Source organism: Phalacrocorax carbo, chromosome 2 (genome assembly GCF_963921805.1).
Source record: "Phalacrocorax carbo chromosome 2, bPhaCar2.1, whole genome shotgun sequence".
NCBI lineage: Eukaryota > Metazoa > Chordata > Aves > Suliformes > Phalacrocoracidae > Phalacrocorax > Phalacrocorax carbo.
Genome location: NC_087514.1, coordinates 150,218,632 through 150,237,249, shown reverse-complemented (window position 1 = coordinate 150,237,249; position 18,618 = coordinate 150,218,632). Strand labels below are relative to the sequence as shown.

At 40.1% G+C, this 18,618-nt stretch overlaps 1 protein-coding gene across 1 annotated transcript in view; it reads left to right on the top strand.

Moving 5' to 3' along the window:
- Positions 1-17,685: 17,685 nt before the first annotated feature.
- The window catches only part of ODAD2 (outer dynein arm docking complex subunit 2), a 94,634-nt gene continuing 93,701 nt past the window's right edge, over positions 17,686-18,618 (top strand). The window contains exon 1 of the mRNA XM_064444866.1: positions 17,686-17,909. Within this exon, the coding sequence (XP_064300936.1) occupies positions 17,686-17,909 (224 nt within the window). The remainder of the gene's footprint in view (positions 17,910-18,618) is intronic.

The window sequence follows — 18,618 nt, the reverse complement described above, 5'->3', positions numbered from 1 at the left end:
TGTAACCATAAAAGATGTGGAGTTCCTATCTTCCAAAGCTACCAGACCAAACAAATAAAGACAAAATTTCTGCAACTGTTCTCAAGTGACTTATTCTGTTTAATCTCGTTTCCCTTCTTCCTAACCAGTCTTCTCAAAAGGCCTCTCTATGTCAGGGACCGATAGTTTAACAAGGGCAATGTGGAGCAGAAAGGAGAGGCTGGCCAGAACTGCTGGAAGGGAGAAGCTCGGGCGCTGCTGGGCTCTGAACCACTGAGAAGTCTGCAAGCCTGGCACAAAACTGAGCAATCTATGGGTGAAAACAGCATGGGAAAATGATTTAAGCAGCAAGGTGTTGCTTCCTCCCTCCTAACTATGAGAAGGAGCAGTCCCTGTGCTCTTCACTGAGAAGCATTTAGCAGGGAGCAGTTCACTTACCCTCTGTGCCAGCTAAAGCACTCCCAATAAGCAGTTCTTAACTTCATGGTGGCAGACTCTGCACACACTTTCCCTTCACAGTGTCACGGTCGTAACGTAGCTCTTGACTTTGTGGCTCCACAAGTCATCTTCTTTAAAGTGGTATTAAAACCTGCCTACTCTTAGTCTGTTCAAGTCCAGCAAGTCCTGAGACGTGCGTGGCTGAAGTGTCTGTGTATCACTGACAAGGTGGGTGCATTCTTAATCCTAAGCCTTCTTCACATTCACCTGCTTTGTGCCAGAGGGATGGTGGTGGCTGTTATTAACTCTGCTACCACTGGCAAAATGTGATGCATCGATACACTTGGTGTTTGTTATTGTCCTTGCAGCCGCATCTAAGCACTTCCAGTGACACACTCACGCTCAGATTTTCTGCAGGAACTCCTGCATTGCTCCCAGCTACAGTAACTTGTGTGTCACAAAACCTAAGTGGAAAACACAAGAGGCCAGGGTCTCTCTGACTCTGAGCGTGCATTGCAGGGAGGTGGTGCTACTATGCTGCTCCCCGCACAGCTCTGCTTAGAGCAGCGGTTACTTGGCTTGGGCTCACTAGCATCATGTAAAATCCTTATGGATCCTTATGGTTCCAGTGTTCAGGATTGATGATTCTTCCTTCTCTTTTAGCATCTTGTGAATAACTTAGAATTTTTTCATGCTAATGCAACTCCCTCTCTTCCTGGTAAATTGCCTCATTTTGTGCTATTGGAAAGTGCTTAGTCTGGATTGCTTTACTATTAGTACCTAACGGCTGCTGCTGCTTTCTGTATTATGTGTATGGGACAAGCATGAAGTATCAGCAGATAGCTGACACCACTTCAACCCCGCAACGAGTGATAGCAGGAACTCTTCCGATAGCTACCCTCAAATGACTTGCATCAGTACCACTTAAAAACACGGGATTGGTCATGCAGTTAAACAGTGTGGCACAGATGAGATGGCAGTGGATAAAAATGCGGTGCTAGTGAAGTTAGAAAAGTTCCATTTTAATTTTACAATATCGGTTTTACCTCTTGTCTTTCTGTGCCTGGGAAATCAGGAATGCCTTTGCTCTGAAGACCTTTTAATCTAATGCCAGGTCTTGCTGACTTTTACTGTAGAGCTTTAGTGCCTCGTTTCATGTGTGGTCCCTTTGACTTCAATAACGCTCCTCACATGGGGCTGGCAGCTCTTACCCCGGAACCAAGTTGATGACTTCTCTGGGCTCAGGGTCTGGCTTTGAGATAAAATGCAATCAGCAAAGATGATAAATATTTTGGTGAGTAACCAAACATGCAAGAGCAGTCTGGCTGTTATCTTTGGATTAATACCTGAGATTAGTATCTGGGAGTGACTTCCAATGCAAATGCATCTAAGTCCTGTCAAGCACATGATGGTAAGTATGTGTTGCTGATAAAGCTTGACTCTTTGTCTAAATTATGTAACACAAATTGTAGGGTTGTGTTAGACTGGCATGCCTTTTGCTGCTTAGCTGTTCATCCAGAGTTTCATTTCTTTTACACCTACAATGTGGTCCCAATAAATCTCATACACTTTTAAGTAATTTCCCAAGTGCTTTCAAAATGGAGGCAGCAATCCATCTCTGTCACTTCAGGCAATTATTACTGAAATCTCTGAAACAGTGCTCCAGAATAATTACCCTTAATTAACCTCAAGCCTTAAAAGTTTCTAGTGTTGATCAGCACGCCCGTAAGCTGCCAGTCATACATTTGTAAACTTGGAGCTGTCAAGCAGTTAGTAAACCCCTGTAAAGCGTGCTCTGTCTGCTTTACTGATTTCAGCTCAAGCAACGGCACAGCACTATATATTTCAACTTGTAAACTGCGTATCCTGTTTTTTCGTTATTATATTGCTGTGCAATACTTTCCAAACTCTATTTTATTGTATTCCACAGTTAAAAAGCCACCTGGATATTCCTTTTCTATTATTTTTTTTTAAACCATCTCTAAGCCCTTTCGCATGTTTTTGTAATGTCTAAGACAGACTCAGACGACAGAGTTTTCAGAAGACTTGTGCAGCTGGTAGCTTTTTGATGATTTCATTTCACAATTCTTTTGGAATAAATGTGGGTACTAAAGAGAACAATGAGTAAAATGTCAGTTGTACTAAATATAAGTGACCTGTTTTAGAAAAATATTAACACTTTTGTCGGTTCAATTACACCTGTGCATCATTCAACTATAGCAGAGTAAAGAAATGGAGTCTAACAGATGTATGGTAAGTACACAAACGGGGTCAACCACAGAAAGATCATAAATCCTTTATACCAGAACATTTTGGGAATGTTTTAAGGACTAGCAGATGACAACATGCCCAGGTGTTCTTTGAACCTTGCGAGGTGATTAAAGTGAACAGTAAGAAGCCTAAGTGACAGTACGGAACTACATGAAGATACGTGCACGCGGTCGGGGTCTGCACAAAAGGAACAGCTAGTCCATGGGAACGGCAGGCTGCCGTGCCCGGGAAATAGGGGAGAAGAGTATTTACAACTTTATCCAAGAGGGAAAACTGATTGTGGGGAAGCTCTGTAACTATCTTCTTACACAGGAAGTAAAATTTTATTTATTTATCTGAAGTAAAACATTCACTGCTCTGCTGAAAGAAAAAATGAGAGACATGATGAGTAGAAAGAGTACAGCCAGTTATGAGCAACATCTAGGGTCTTGAAACAGTGAAATACTGAGTGCTAGAAGAGGAGGTTCAGTTTTATGCATTTTTAAATTAATACGAAATGCTACTCTCCCACTTTTTCTGTACAGCCTGGGTTTTAGAATGTCAAGAAAGTATTTGACATTTACAAGAGACTGCAGGCACTAACACAAATCATTTTTATCCATTTATCCATTTTAACCACCACGCTGAGTGAATTGTTGGCTTTGTGCAATTAGTCTCTGTGCTTCTTGACAATATAACCACAGATTATCATGAATTCCATTAATAATGCAAGGTGGAAGCTCTGTTCTCCAAGTCTGTTATTTTACTTCTAGACAAACATCTAATTTCTTACAAACCCAATATAAATAGGCCAGCTGACAAGCATCCCAAAAGAACAGAATATGCTCGGAATAGCGAGATTTGAACTGACATATTTTTGGCAAAAAAAAATTTATACAGGCTGTATTTGTCTGCAAGTTTAAAAATAGGAGCCTTTGTCATATATGGCAGGAGAAGCCTGGCTGAGTCATGATTGATGTCACTTGAAAGAACACTTTAAGCTCAGAAAATGACATCAGAATCATCAGAATTTAGTGAGATTTAGAGCGGTCCCTGAAGCCAGGGTGCTGGGGATTCTGGAAGATACTTTGTGGATGATACACAGCGTGCTGCCAGACATCATCTGAGTGGAAGCCAGGAGCAACGGTACTTTTAGATTACATTTATAATTGATGGGTATAATTTTTTTAACAATATTCATTTTCAGTTAAATGCATGTTTCAACCTGGTTTCAGTTTTTCAGATTTGGGGCAACCCACCGCTGCAGGCTGGAAGAGCAGCCTGTCACTGCCGGACCTCTCCCCTTGCTCACTTACATGACAAGTTTCCAAGAGCAGTCAGGAGTGCTTTCCTTACTACCACGAGTCTGCGACTACAGCAGGGTCTCTTTCCATTAACTCTTCTCCAGTTTTAGTGCTCAATTCCTGCTGACTTTACTATGGAGCATTTATAAATCAGACTGTAACCATACACATGTAGGTTAGAAGTATTTCTTTTAGCTCCCAAGCTAAAACTAAACTTGTCTGTCTGTCTGCTACTGCTAGCGTTGAAATGGAAGTAACAAAACAGAAAAGGTGCTTGGAGTTCGCTTTATTAAAGATAACCAATAAATCGTGCAGAGCTGGCTGCGGTCTAGGTCATGGAGAGGCTGTGCAGAGCTTTTGCTGTGCAAAGAAGCAAATCTCTTTGGAATAGTTTCTTACATTTCTCCTTTATTTCCCACATGTAGCAATTCTTTGCTCTTTAAAGCACGTTTTGTGTGAAAATGAATTATTTACTGTAAGTGCACAATGTTCTTTTGATAGTTAGATCTGTTTTGCTTTTAAATAGCTTTTAAGTGTAAAGAGAACCTAAACTGTGAATCACAATTCCAAGAAGTAGGTATGCACTTATTGCAGCTAGCAGCAGCCTCTTCTGTTCCTAAAAGTGATAGATATTAGTGAAAGTGGAGTTGTAAGGTTGCTTGGATACATGCCTTTGACAATACTTTATGCATAATCAGTTTTCATACTGAAATGGGTTCATTCCAGGAAAAGAAAAAGTTCATCACGCAAGCAGCTCCGCAAGTAAAGCATGCTTGTTAGCTCATAGCTGCTGTTACCTGCTGTTTAGATTTGCACATTGTGCTCACTCCTGTTCTGTTTGAAAAGCCAAGTGGTGGATGAATCATTCTCGATATTCCTGATTTTTACTTCAAGCCAATAAACACCTGTGTGTGACTAGCCTGCCGGAGCCATTCCATGAAACATCTGGGCATGCTCCAGCCCTGGGGCTACTGGCGTTCAAATCGGTCTTCCCTGATCCTACTGCTCATTGCTGCAGCAATCTGGGGCCTCATTAAGCACAGGAATCGGATCAGGAATCCCATCAGTCCTGTGCACCCAACTCTCTCGGTCGCAGAAGAGACAGACAAAGGGACAAGGACTCTGTCGGATTCTGTGAGTGGTGAGGGAGAGGGAACTGCATGTGATTCCTTTGAGAGCAGAGTTTTCTGTGGGTCTTCTGTGTTATGTAGCACATAGAAAAGACCTGCGCTGGAGGATGAATCATTGCGTAGTAAAAGCGAGTGTGCTCTGTGGAACTTGTACTTTCTTTGGTGCAGCGTTGGAAGTATGTAGTGAATGAAGCAGACAACTGTAGAGAAGAGAACATATTTTCATGATTAAGGCATGAGTGCAGCCCTGAGGAACGGAGTCCTATCCCTGCCTTTGCCACAGATTTCCTGTGTGATGCTAGTCACTTTGCACATGTGGTTGTTAATTGTGTTTTTCTTGGTGCTTGTTACAGTGGAGTGTAATTTGTGGAAGTGCTGAGCACTTGCAACTGCAAGCTGCAGGCAGCGGGAGCTGTGCTGTGACTGTAAGCACTGCTGTGCAATGAATACTGAGAAATCAGGCACCATGCATCTCAATGAGGCAGTCCAGAAAAGCAGAGGCAGGGATTACAAAGATTAATCTTCATCAGTTCAATTTATATGGCTGGAGAACAGCTTGAAGGGGCTTGTCCCTCCTCAACTTGTCCTTCCTCGTACCTAAAACAAGTACAGCAAATTTCAAGCTAAATATAAATGCAACATTTGTGAACAATTGCTGAGTTTAAGATAATTCTGCTAATCCAAGAATTAGTAAAGTTACTGTTTAGCACTTGTCAGTCCTCCTTCTGTCTTGCCTTTTAATCTTTCTAAATGGAGCTATTTTTGTATCACTGAGCAAACAGCCACTGAAGAACCTGCTAATAAAGCAATATTGTGAGCACATGTATGTTTTTACTGACTACATGCAAAGCAATTGCTAGGGATTCAATAGCCTCTCTGTATTTTCGCATAGTCTTCACACTGTACAGCAAAAAGAGAACACTTTTAAAAATACTACACACTTCTGGTGTTAAGAGGTTAAATGGACACATAAGACACTTTATGGGAAGATACTTCTTGAAGTGACTAGCTACTGTTCTGCCTAGTCTCAAAATAAAACATGATGGTTTATGTAATGTTGCGTACCTCATATCACAAATGATAAGAAAAAATGTATAGCATATAAATACATAGCTATCCTTATATCAAGGTAGACAAAGCAAAAAATAAGTAGCTTTCATATGAGAAATGGAACAATGAGAACAGGAAAGCACAGAACCTCACAGATTTCTGTAGTATAAATAGATCTGTCAGTTTAAATATACTTTGTCACTCCTTGATGCTGTAATCCAATGCCAAGGAGAATTATAATTTTTTTTCAAAAGTGCCATTTATTTAGCATGTTTACCATATTAGAAAACGCTTCTATTCCCCCATTAGTTAATCACAGCTTTATAAAACATTATATTTGGAAGTGTCCGTCTTGTGTAACTAGAAGAGGTACACTCAGTTCCACCAGAGGTGTTAGTTACATAGGTGCCTAGAAAATTACAAGCATTTTTTTTACTTTAGTAATCACAAACACATACTAAAATGAAAAACAAATTATCCTCTAAATTTTGTTTATTTGAGACATAGCCTATATTTTTGTTGGAACACAGAGCCATACACTCAGGATGCACACAAGGCACCAAAAGTGGAGTTCAGGCAATCCAAATCCACAAAAGCGATTCAGAAAACCTCTGCTACACTGACTGTAAAATCTGAATTCACTTGGCTCCGTTGTTTTGGTCCTCTCAGTCTCCTAAGTGCTAAAGCTTTGGTTTCTGTGAGTACACTGAGCTTTGAACTTCTAGCTACAGCTTCTTTTAACCCTACTAAAAGGCAAGTCTGCACTCGGTTCCCCGAGGAGTTCACTTCAATCCAGGTGCCCTGAGCACACCTACCACTTACTGACAGCACTGGCTGCTTCGAGGACTGATCCCGCTCATGTCCTGGGCTTGCAGCTACTTGGTAATTGCTTGTGAACTTGTGGGTTTGTCTAGTGAAGTGGTGAGTTATGGAGGACTCGGGTTCCTCTGTGCTTCAGAGTCACTGCCTTACCATTTAAACTTCAGCCTGTTTTACAGAAGGGAATCCCACTGGGCCAGGACTGTGGCTCCATGTGGTGCCCTGGGAGAGCGCCTCAGAGCCCTGCACCCACACAGTCACCCTGTGGCTCCCAAGAGGACTACAGGGGTTCAGAAACACCCCTTCACTCATCATTCCTGTTTGGCAGACTGACAAGGCGAGCACAGCATGTCTGTGTGCATCGAGGTGTGCTCACATAATCAGAAAGCAGTAGAATGTTTTGAGATTCATTTGAATATGGTCTGCTCTTGGTCTCCAGTGCAGCACATATAATTATCACCAAAAGTGGAGATGAAAAAAAATCACCAGATCATCCTTCACTGTTATCAGTATGGCAGACAACACCAAGTATTTTTAGTCACTGTATCCTACTTCTTCACAGAATAAAATTAAGCTGAATTTAATTGTAAAGTCTCAATACAGTGAGATTGCAAACAATACCCCCCCCCCCCCCGAAGATTCTACTCAATCCTTTACCACGTGGAGTATTTAATTCCAGTTTTGCTTACTTTAAACTGAATGGAATTTTTGTACCAAATTAGGACAGCTAAGTCCTTCCATGCAGAAAACTACTGAGCTCACTGGATATTTTTCTGTCGTGGTGCCAAACCATACAGCAATCATGCTGAGGATATGCATGGAAGAAAGGTTGCTCTGTACAGTAATTCCATATAGGAATCACTATTGATTACAGAGAGGATACTTTATGGGTAGTGGTAAATTATGAGGTTTCTCCTGTAAGTGAGAACATTGATTTACATGAGTAATGCAAAGGCTGACACGTAAACTGAACTCAAACTTTAACTGTCAGCCGTAACACATCTATTTATACCACAGATCTGTGCTTAGCCACTTATATTTAATTATAATCAGTTGCGGTGCCTCCATTTTCTATGTTTACTCAATCACATTTCTGAGGTCAAATGCAATGACAGTTATACTGTACTTATTTGAAGACATGCTTAGTTGTACATTCTGTATGTATCCGAGGACAGAATTTCTGGAGAAGAAAGGATGGGTACGATTCGTCAGTCCTTCCTTACATGAATAAAATTTCACACACATCAATTTTAGTCAGGGCATGTCTGTGCTGCACAACGCAGTGCTGTAGAGAGATAGCCAAAGCAGCTCAAAAAAATACCAGCTCGGGTAACTGGAAGCAGTTTAACCACATTGCTTAATGCTGCACACTGTCTAATTTACCCTGTTTTTTAGCAAAGTAAATTAGCTTTGGCAAAGCGTTGCACAAATAGGCTAGCCTGCTTCCAGTCCATGAGCCAGCTTTGGCACCAATTTCTACATCATACTGTGCGGTATAGCATATCTACTAGGAGATGCAAAGGATTGCCTGCATAAAAATTTTCAGATTCAGATCCTCAACCTTTATTCTGCACTTAGTCATTTTAATGCCACAAAACTTTTATTAACTCTTAAATGTCACTGCTTCAAATTTAGTGACGTTACTGAACCAAAATATCAAAAGAATTAAATAAGATTATAAATTAATCACTAAAGCGCATAATTTTGGGCTTACCATGCTTAAATATGCTTGTATTTACTTGACAGCAGTAGCAAACTGCTAATTGGTAGTAGATTTCTTCAGAATCTTAAGCCTAATTGCTTCTGACCCCTGGCATAAAAAGACCATCCTTATTTCCAGTGTAAAAGGCTTTACCAAAATCAGAATAAATCACAAGCCTTTTATATTGAAATCTCAGCAGAAAAATGTCATTAATATAACTAAACTATGTTTTAGAATGTCTCAGGTATGAAATTTTTTGAAAGAGTCTAGTAAAATGAAGTTTAACTGTCTGCTGTCTTGACAGCATTGTTGATCAACTTTTTCCTCCCATGAAACTGATTACAGAAATCTGTTGATGACAACTGGAGCAGATATTAAAGTCTTGCCACAAATGATTTTCCAGCAGGGACAGAATCCCCTTCCATCTCTGAGAAATTATTTCAAACTACCCAGTAATACCAAATACCAAAGCACTAGATGCTAACTTGATATTCCACGGAAAATTACGTTCAAGCTATTCAGTGTTATTCTTCCCAAATCTAAACAGAGCACATGTGCATGCATTTTGAAAAAGTGGCCTGCTTCATCCCCCAAATTTTACATCCAGAGTTGAAGGCTTGCTGGAAATCAGTAGCTCTTGTAATAAACTGAAATATCCATTTATGTATAAATCAGATGCAAAAAGAATAAAGGGTTTTTAAAACCAGATAGTTCTAACCTCCATCTCCGCTTGAGCTAAAAAATAAATGAAGATGTAACAGTCAGATGCAACCCTTTCTACAATAAAATAACTACCGAAATGTGGGAGAGCTTCAGATCCTCCAGAACAACCTTACCAATTCTAAATTTCAACTAAAATGCTTGATTTTATACAGTTATTACCAGAAGAAGAAATGGAAAAATCGGAGGAAAAATGTACCCATATGGAGGACTCTAATATGCATGGCACAGATCTTGAGAATAATACCAGAAAATTGGCTGAATTAACTGTATCAGAATGTACACTATGCAAGAAGACATGTATACGTAACACGCAGTTCTGCTTCTCTCAATAAAAATAATTTTGATAAAAAGGCAACTTTCCTCCCAGTTTGAAGTTTACTGCAAATGCATTTGGAATGGAGCTATACCCCCCATTCTCATCCACGCAGGACTTATTCTTCAGCCAAGTCGAATGAAGATGTCGGTATCATCAAATATATTCTATGGACTAGAAGGAGAGTAGGGTTTTTATTTTGTTTTGTTTATTAGCTGACACAGTACAATCACCATGAAACAGAAATTTAGGTAAGTAAAGTATTTTTCTCCCAGGCACTGGATTAATGCTCAACCTTGCAACATCCAACTGTTGCTCCATATTAATTTTACAGCCCGTTGCTGCTCAGTCCCTGTAGCGATTTGGCTTTATTCTGATCTCCACTCCTCTCACAATTTCACATTTTCCCCTATAATATTACCATACCACCATAAATGATAGAAGCAGTCTCTTCAAAACCAGTGATTACTCCAAGGTGCTTGAATTTCTGCCTTAAAATGACCTACAAAGAAGAGAAAACGCCCTGATGTCAAACTTGGCTTGCTTTCTGATTATATAACGGGGGAAAACTATTTGGTTTTTTTTTTTTTATTTTTATGTTACTTTTCATAAAAACTATGCAGGGAATTACCCAGAATTACTATTGGTGATTGCCTAAGTAGTGAAATGCAGCTAGCACAGTAATAACTGGAAGCTGAATACCTGAAAAGAAAAGGATTTTAAAGTCTCTAACTATGTAGTATCTTTTGCATGTTTGTATTAGCACCTAGTGTGAGAATCCGGTTTTCATGAAACAGCCAAACTCTTTTTCCTGATTAATATCACCAAGTTACAGTCCAAAATACTTTCCACCAATACCTCTCATTTTTCCTCTTGGAAAAGAAATCCATAAATGGAGACTACTTATGACATTCTATTTCTAATTTTTAAACAATCTCCCTTCCACACTCCCACCCCAAAACAAACAGCCAAATCTTTCCTCCTTTTTTCCCTTTGAAAAAGGAGGCAATATTTAGAAACCACTAGAAAAGCAAATGGTATTTGGGCATGTCAGTAGCATGCACTTGCAAAGGGTTTATGTTTGAAAGCTAGAAGCACTCTCTTCAATCACAGTGCAAAACACACTGGTTTGCACTTTTAATGTCAAGCTATTTCAAATGTCTAGCACCACAGGCTAAACATATAACTAAGAAGTGTAGCTGGCAACTTTTCTTCCTACATATTCAAATAAGTCTCCATTTTTTGTTTTATTAGCCAGAAAGGAAAAATCTTTTCTAAATCGCAAAGGTGAAAAGTGGCTCTGGATACCTCTGACTTAGAGTGAGGTGCTCTAATTTGCAGGGTTACCACTTTGTCCGTTCCACTTGGCACATGCTGGTTTAGACAAATATTGTTGGTTTGGTTTATTTAGTTTTAATTGAATCTCTACTACATTGGAGAAAAACATCACTGTTGAAGTTCCACTGATTTTTATAATATAAATTAGAATGCCTGATTTACATTGAAGCCTTAGACGGCTTCTGTACCTTTCTGATAGCTGTACAGAAACTGTATTAACTTGGTAGTTCTAATCCACTCATAAAACTAACCCAACTAACCAACAAGCAAGTTTTAAAAGACCTTATATGGCTTCTGTGAATACTGAAGTGCTATACTACTGAGGCTGAATAAGTAACTAGTTCTAGAAAAAGCATTTTATGTAAACATCAAAATGCATAGTATTCTTTCTCCCTGGAAAAATGTAAGCAAAGTATGTTTTATGCAGGGAAGAATCAATCAGAAACATAAGGAGAATCAGCCATTAATTCTTTCTGTCTTGAGAGGTTGTACCAGTACATGAACAAATTAAGGTCGCTAATGGAGTCAATACTTTGGTGACTCCTCCTGTAAAAGTCAGCATTTTAAAACAATTAAATATTTATTAATATACTTAAATAACTTTACTCCAGAAGATCTTTTTCTGAAGCTTTCTCTTTCAGTGTTACTAAGTACATGTACTTTAAGAGCAAAAATTTCAAGACAAAATATTACATGAAGAGGGAATTGAGGCTGAAGATGCAGAAAGATAATGTAAGAATTAAAAAGAAAAATCCTTGAATGTAATTATCGCCCACTACAGTATTACAAATCAAGGAAAAACAGCCTAAGTTTCACTGAAAAGATACCCCTCCATGTTAAGGCCCCTGATAACTTGACCTATATATTGTCCTGATGCTACAAAGAAAGCATATGAATAATTTAGCACATATTTAAAAATCACAGTCTTCTAACCTGGTACTCCAAATATTATTATGACATAGTCACAGTCATCTGGTTATTACTCCATACTGATTATTTCTTCCAAATTATACTCAGAAATACTCAAAAGACCTGGGCAGTAGTAAACAGAAATAAACAAAAGGGCATAAACAACCAACTACAAATAGAGGGAAGCACAGTTTAGTAACACAGTTCCTATTCTGAAATATTATATGCTTTACTGATAAAAACCTATGAAATCACATTCAATCTTGGACTGTAAACCATGATTCCCATCTGGAAGCCATTTCTTAAAAAAGAACAGCAGAATTTCTGTTATTGTCATTGTTCAGAAAATAACTGTCCAGATATTGCCAATCTACAACTTACTAACCAAAATATTGTCCTGCTTTATTTTCCTTGAAGATTTTGAAGTAACCGCCTTTTTGCCAGACACCCATGCACAATACTGCGCACCTCTATGTCCCTTGCATTGAGTTCCATTTGAAAAATGGTCTTTTCTATTTTTTAATTTCTATGGCCAAGACAGCATATTGCACAATGTCCAATCTTTGAAAAAACCCTCATTTCAGATCATTTGGCATTTTTTGAAACACATAACTACTCAGAAAACAAGAGGTAAGTAGGAGATCACAACACAGAAATCAGAGACACAGTGAAAAATGGGTAGTCATTTGCTTTCTAAGGATTAGGTTTTGAATGTCTTTTTCCATAAAATTATGCTTGAAGAAAAGACATCAACAGATTCATCATGTCCTCTCCCTCTTTTTACATTCTCATGTAGGTCAACTCTTGAACTGAAACCCCGCCTTTCCACAAAACATTACCTCCTAATTAAAAGAAAACAAACCAAAAAACCAACAATGGATTACAAGAATTTAAGATGCATTAAAATGTTCATTAACAACTCTAGGCACACAAATATTGCATTTGTATGATACAAAATTAAATAAATGCAGCACAACTAGATTTTTTCATTTCTCTAGCTAAGCCCTTTTCATCAAAACAGGACTTTTGTGAATGCCAAACATACTTAAATTTTGCAACAAAAGCAAGCTAATGAACAATAAAAGGAAATCAACAAATATTATTTATTTTTCTCCTGATTTTCAGCTTCTCTGACAAACTGCCCATCAGGCTGATCAGCTAAACTGCTATTTATCAGAAGGAATAGCTGGTTATTTTTTACCTTGAATGGCTGTTTTATTTTATGTAAGCCTCTAGAACATTTTTACAACTTGTATGACTGTTCTACTTTCACAGTAATAATCTACACCCTCTTGTACAATAACGTGAGGAAAAATATACAAGAAAAATTGCTTACCCATTGTGGCTGCAACTTTGAGATTGTAAAAATATTTCCAATTGCCCTTCTCGCCATGTTAACTAATTCTTCATATTCCCCATTTCTTTGTGCCAGTAGCAAATGATCTCATCTTTGACTACACTCAGGCAAACATTTCACTGTTTCATAAAATATATTTTACATGGAGCAAATGCCATCTCTGGGCAGATCCAGCTCCTGAGTAAGCTGCTTTTGAGAATATGTTACGACTTCATTGCCTGGAAGTTTCTGCACGCTGATTTTGAGACACGAAGAGAATACTTTCATAATTCTTGAAGTGATTACTTAACACCTTAGCTTTCAGACGAAATTGTCTAAGATATCCATTCATCCTCTTGTGCTAGGGAGTATTAATAGCATTGATCAATCAATCTGGTATTAAATATCCTTCGGTCTGGCTAAATGCGGGAGTTCCTAAGTCCTTATTTTATAGTGATAGCTAATATAAGACAAGCCTGAACGCAACCAAGGAAATCACCCAGAGCTTAACTACCGATGCAGTACCTGCAGCAATGACTTGATACAACCAATATGTGTCTGAAAACATGCAGAAGACTATAGAGCACCGAGACTGAGCAGACAGCAGGAACAGAAATAGTTCATATCACGTAAGGGAATGAATGAAGAGTTTCAGTACTGAAGAATGCAGTTCCCAGAACCCAGCAAAGTGTAGGGCGGACATGGCAGAGTACTTGCACGTGAACACACATCACCTGGAATTCCCTGCACCCATAAACTCTGCCCTAGGCTTCCCAACCTTCTCATATGACTTGGAGGTCAGGGAAAGAGTTCATGAGCTGCAAAAGTAATGAGATCTGTTTTCTTATGGAGTTATGTGCTTTGTCCCTTAACCTTCTACTGTCCACCTTCACTATAAAATACCCACTGGGCAAAGCTGAGGTTACTTATGTTCTAATTAGTCAGCATGATATGAATGAAACACTTGGCTGGCTGGGTGCTGCAGAACGTGATCTGCAGTTCGTATGCCCACCTTCACCTCAGCAAGGGCATTAATTTTGCTTTCCTCTCCATTTAACTACCTCAAGTTTTACAAAACTTGTAGGAGCTTAATTATTTCCAAGACCACAACCTTCTGTGAAATATGGTCCAAATTTTCTATAAGGTTCAAAAATTACTTCAGAAAGAAGAAGAGGTTGGGGACCAAAAGATAGAGACTGTGTGGTATAAATATTTTCTTTCTTTAAAACTGGAATTTGATTTTAAAAGGCAAACTGCAATACTATATGCTTAAATCCTGCAGAAGCAACAAACTCATCAGCTAAAAATAAAAGTAATGGATTAAAAATTGGTTTTATTATTCAATTGCAAGGTGACAACAATCTGGAAAACAAATGCAATCCTAGAATGTAGTTGTTGACAAACTTCTGAAAGAGATGAAGACTACTAATGCCATTGTAAAGGGTCCTGGTGAAATGTCCATAATAAAAGTGCCAAATCTATTTAAGAAAAGCAAGCTCGGACTGGAACACAGGCAAATAATGGATACTAAGACGGTAAGAGAAATTAATAACTTGCAGACTGAGATTAGAAGAAATAAACTTGTTTAGCCCAGCAAAGTGAAGTCTAAGACAAAGTATTCTAGCTCAGAAACTGGGTGTAAAATCTAAGGAAGAAAAGTAGCCATTGAAAATAAGGTAAAGGACCACTGTCAGTGCAGGAACACATAGACAGAAACTAGTAATACAGATTGAGGTTAGAAATTAAATCAGATTGTTTCTAGTCTTCAGAAGAGTTAGCTCCTTTTATGGCCAGTGGAGATGCATACTCTTTGAGGGCAAATCATCCTATTAATTTTAGCCACTGAAATATCTTCTTTCTTTCTTGCTGTTCAGTGGAACAGAGTGATCTCATTTAGGAATTCTATTTCTTACTCCACCGACTTCTTGCTTAAAATACTCAGCTCTGTGTGAAAACTCACTGTCTTCACTCCTCACCACCAACAGTAGATCATACTTTACTCCCTTTCACATTTTGCTGTTTGCACCTTCTGCCCATCAATTTCAACTTTTAATGGTCTTATTTCAATAAAAGAAGAGATTTAATACTTTCTGGAAATGCCTTCACACATAGTATTCCATAAAGAAATGAAACTGCATTAAGTTTTCACCCAGAGTTTTTACTAAAAATGCTCTCTCATCTTCACCTAATCAAATGATTCATTTTCTACCTTCTCAAAGTTATGCAGTGAAACAAGAAAAGCCAATGCTATTCTTAAGTCATTATTGTGCAGACTGCATGTACTCATCCGTAATTACTGCTTGAAAGTTTCAGTAAGTAAAATGTATATGGACAATCATCTCCATGAAAAAAATGAATTAATCTCATACTGTTATTCTTTGAGATATATCCCACATACATTCCATGACCTTCCTCATTATTAGAGGTTTCTTACCCAGCTGAGCTCTGAGTAGGTAAAATAACTCTTGGCTACATTAACTCTATGTTGTTGGGACAGCTCATTACTTCTGTTGGACTGTCCTTGAAAGATTATTTTCCTAAGCCTTTGGAAGGACACAGGTACCGGAAAGCTGAACATAGCTCCCTAACTTGAGCCATTCCTTCCTAGGCCAAATCTAAGCCCAATTTTATCATCTGATAGGTATTTTGGCAGACCCAGATAATGAAACTGGGGGTGGGTGGGGTGTGTGTGACACACAACTTAGCGGTGAGAAGTCAGGGAAAACAGTTCTTATCTGCCCAGCAGTACAAAAGAGGAAACAGGCAGATGGGAACTCATTCACATTATGGATCAAGAATATGACTGGGGAAATAATACTAATTTCCATGCTGTGTTTGGAGTGCTTTATTTGCATGTTTATAGTGTTGTGTTGCCCTCAATATATGAAAGGACTTTATACACTGGCACTGTCCACAGATATTTCCTTTATATCTTCCAAGGAACACTAATCTCACATTACATTTTCTTTAACAAAAAGCATTTCATGCATAACATGTCATGCTGCCTCAAGAAATAGAAGTGGTCAACGTTAACCTTATTAATTAAAGCTGTTTTCTTGTAATGACTGAAAGCTAGTGATACATTTAAGCTACACTGGCTAAAATTCAAGCTAATTCAGGTATTGAGCAGTCTTCATTTAAACTCTGACGTAAATTAACTCTAATCACTACCTTATTTAATCCCACACCAACACCATCTAGCCCGTTATATTAAATGTAGCTCCTCTCAGCTGCTAAGGAGACATGCCCCACGCCTTCAGCCTCAGCTTCTCCCGCCCCACCACCCCTCTCAAGCCTCCTGAGCAGCACTAATTGCTACAAGTCTGACCCCTCTGTTGGCTCCCAGCCCCCTTTCTCAAGTTAGAAACGCGCGTTTTCCACCGTGCCAGCCCTACTAGGGTGCCCCCGCCCCGGCACCACCGGGTTTTGAGGGTCACTGACGGGTAATGGGGTGCCGCCGCAGCAGCCGCCACCCATCGCACTTATCCACCTGCTCTCCGGGGCTCAACGCCGCCGGCCTTCCATCAGGGTATCGCCCCCGGGGCGCACCTCCGTGCCTGCACCCGCAGGAGCGCAGCTCCGACGGAGCGGCAGCCCGGGCTCAGCGGCCCCTCCCCGCCGCCACCGGTGTTGACCTGCTTCCCCCGGTAACGGCTGCGGCCGGGCCCCGTCCCCATAGCAACGCCGCGGCCCAAGCGGCGATGGCGGGCTACGGCGCGGCTCACCCAGGGCAAGGTACGAGGGCGAGCGGCGAGGGGCGTCCATCCGCCGGGCTCCCGGCGTCCTGGGGGGATCCAGACAGTCCTCCCGCCTCCTGGAGCGGCCCTGGCCCCAGCCTCCGCCCTGGGCACGGCGGCGGGGCCGGCCCCATGGCCGGCGCCCCGGGCTCTACTCAGGAGCGAGGCCTCCCAGCTCCCGTCTCGCTTCGGCGGTTTGGCCCCGCCGGACGGGTCTGGCACCCTAATTTTTCCTCCATTTAAAGAAAATGCCTGGGGATTGTCATTGTTGGGGGCTGTATGTGCCTGCCCCCCTGCCCATACGGGTTTTATCAGTGTCATCAACTTTACAAGGAGAACCTGAGAGCCTTTTGTTACAGCCATCACAGAGACCTACTGCTATCAGCTCCCTAAGTTTCTAATAGTACCAGGAATTACTTAACCAAGATGAAAAAACCCTGCGTTTTCACCAGATTTCCCTATTTCTTTAAAAATATTTTGAGAGTTCTATTCCCCCTTTCTGACTTAGGGGATTTAAACAAGTTAAATGAATCTAATCATTCATAGATATGTTTATTTCAAATTATAGCATCCACAGGTGTATTACATTCATCATTTGAGTCGCTCTCTCACTGTGTTTCTTTGCTAAGGTGTACATCTTTGATGCTAGTTGAGACCATGGGAGCAGCACTGGCAAGAGCAGCTCAGTGGACTGCTGCCGGTTCTGGAACTGGCAAACTCGAAATCACCCCTTTGAATGAATCTCTTTTAAATCAGATTATTAAGTTTGCAGAGGACTTCAGCACTAGGCATCCTCGGGAAGCAGCGTTTGTCTTCAGAGAGCCCCTCGAGTGGAAAACACAATTGGGCTGTTCAGTATTTGGAGAGGGTTATGAGATCAAGTAAGTCTCAATTGCAGTGTGTTTTGAAGCAAAACCATGAGCATTTTTCTGTGCAAAAACAAAAATTTGTGCTTATTTAGCATAAACAAAGCCTTAGTGTATTTGAGAGTCTGAAATGGGGGGGGGTTTACTGATATGTATTGAAAATTTTGAGTTAAAATTTGCAGGGTTTTTTGAGAGTTTGAGGCTAGTCATCTTGTGATACAGACCTATTCAGTTAGTGATATATGCAACTTGCATGTCTATTCCCAAGACTTTTTCCAACATGCATCTAACAGTGATTAACCATGCGATTTCTATTAATGTTAGGAGTGGCTCCTGTGTGGGGAGTTGACCCTGGCTGGCTGCCAGGTACCCACCAAGCTGCCCTTATTACTCCCCTCCTCAGCTGTACAGGGAAGAGAAAATATAACGAAAGGCTTATGGATCAAGATAAGGACAGGGAGAGATCACTCACCAGTTACCATCATGGGCAAAACAGATGCAACTTGGGGAAATTAATTTATTACCAAGCAAATCAGAGTAGGGTAATGAGAAATAAACCAAATCTTAAAACGTCTTCCCCTTACCCTGTGCTTCTTCCCAAGCTCAACTTCACTCCTGATTTCCTCTACCTCCTTCGCCACAAGCAGTGCAGGGTGATGGGGAGTGGGGATTGCAGTCAGTTCATCACACATTGTCTCTGATGCTCCCTTCTCACTCTTCCCCT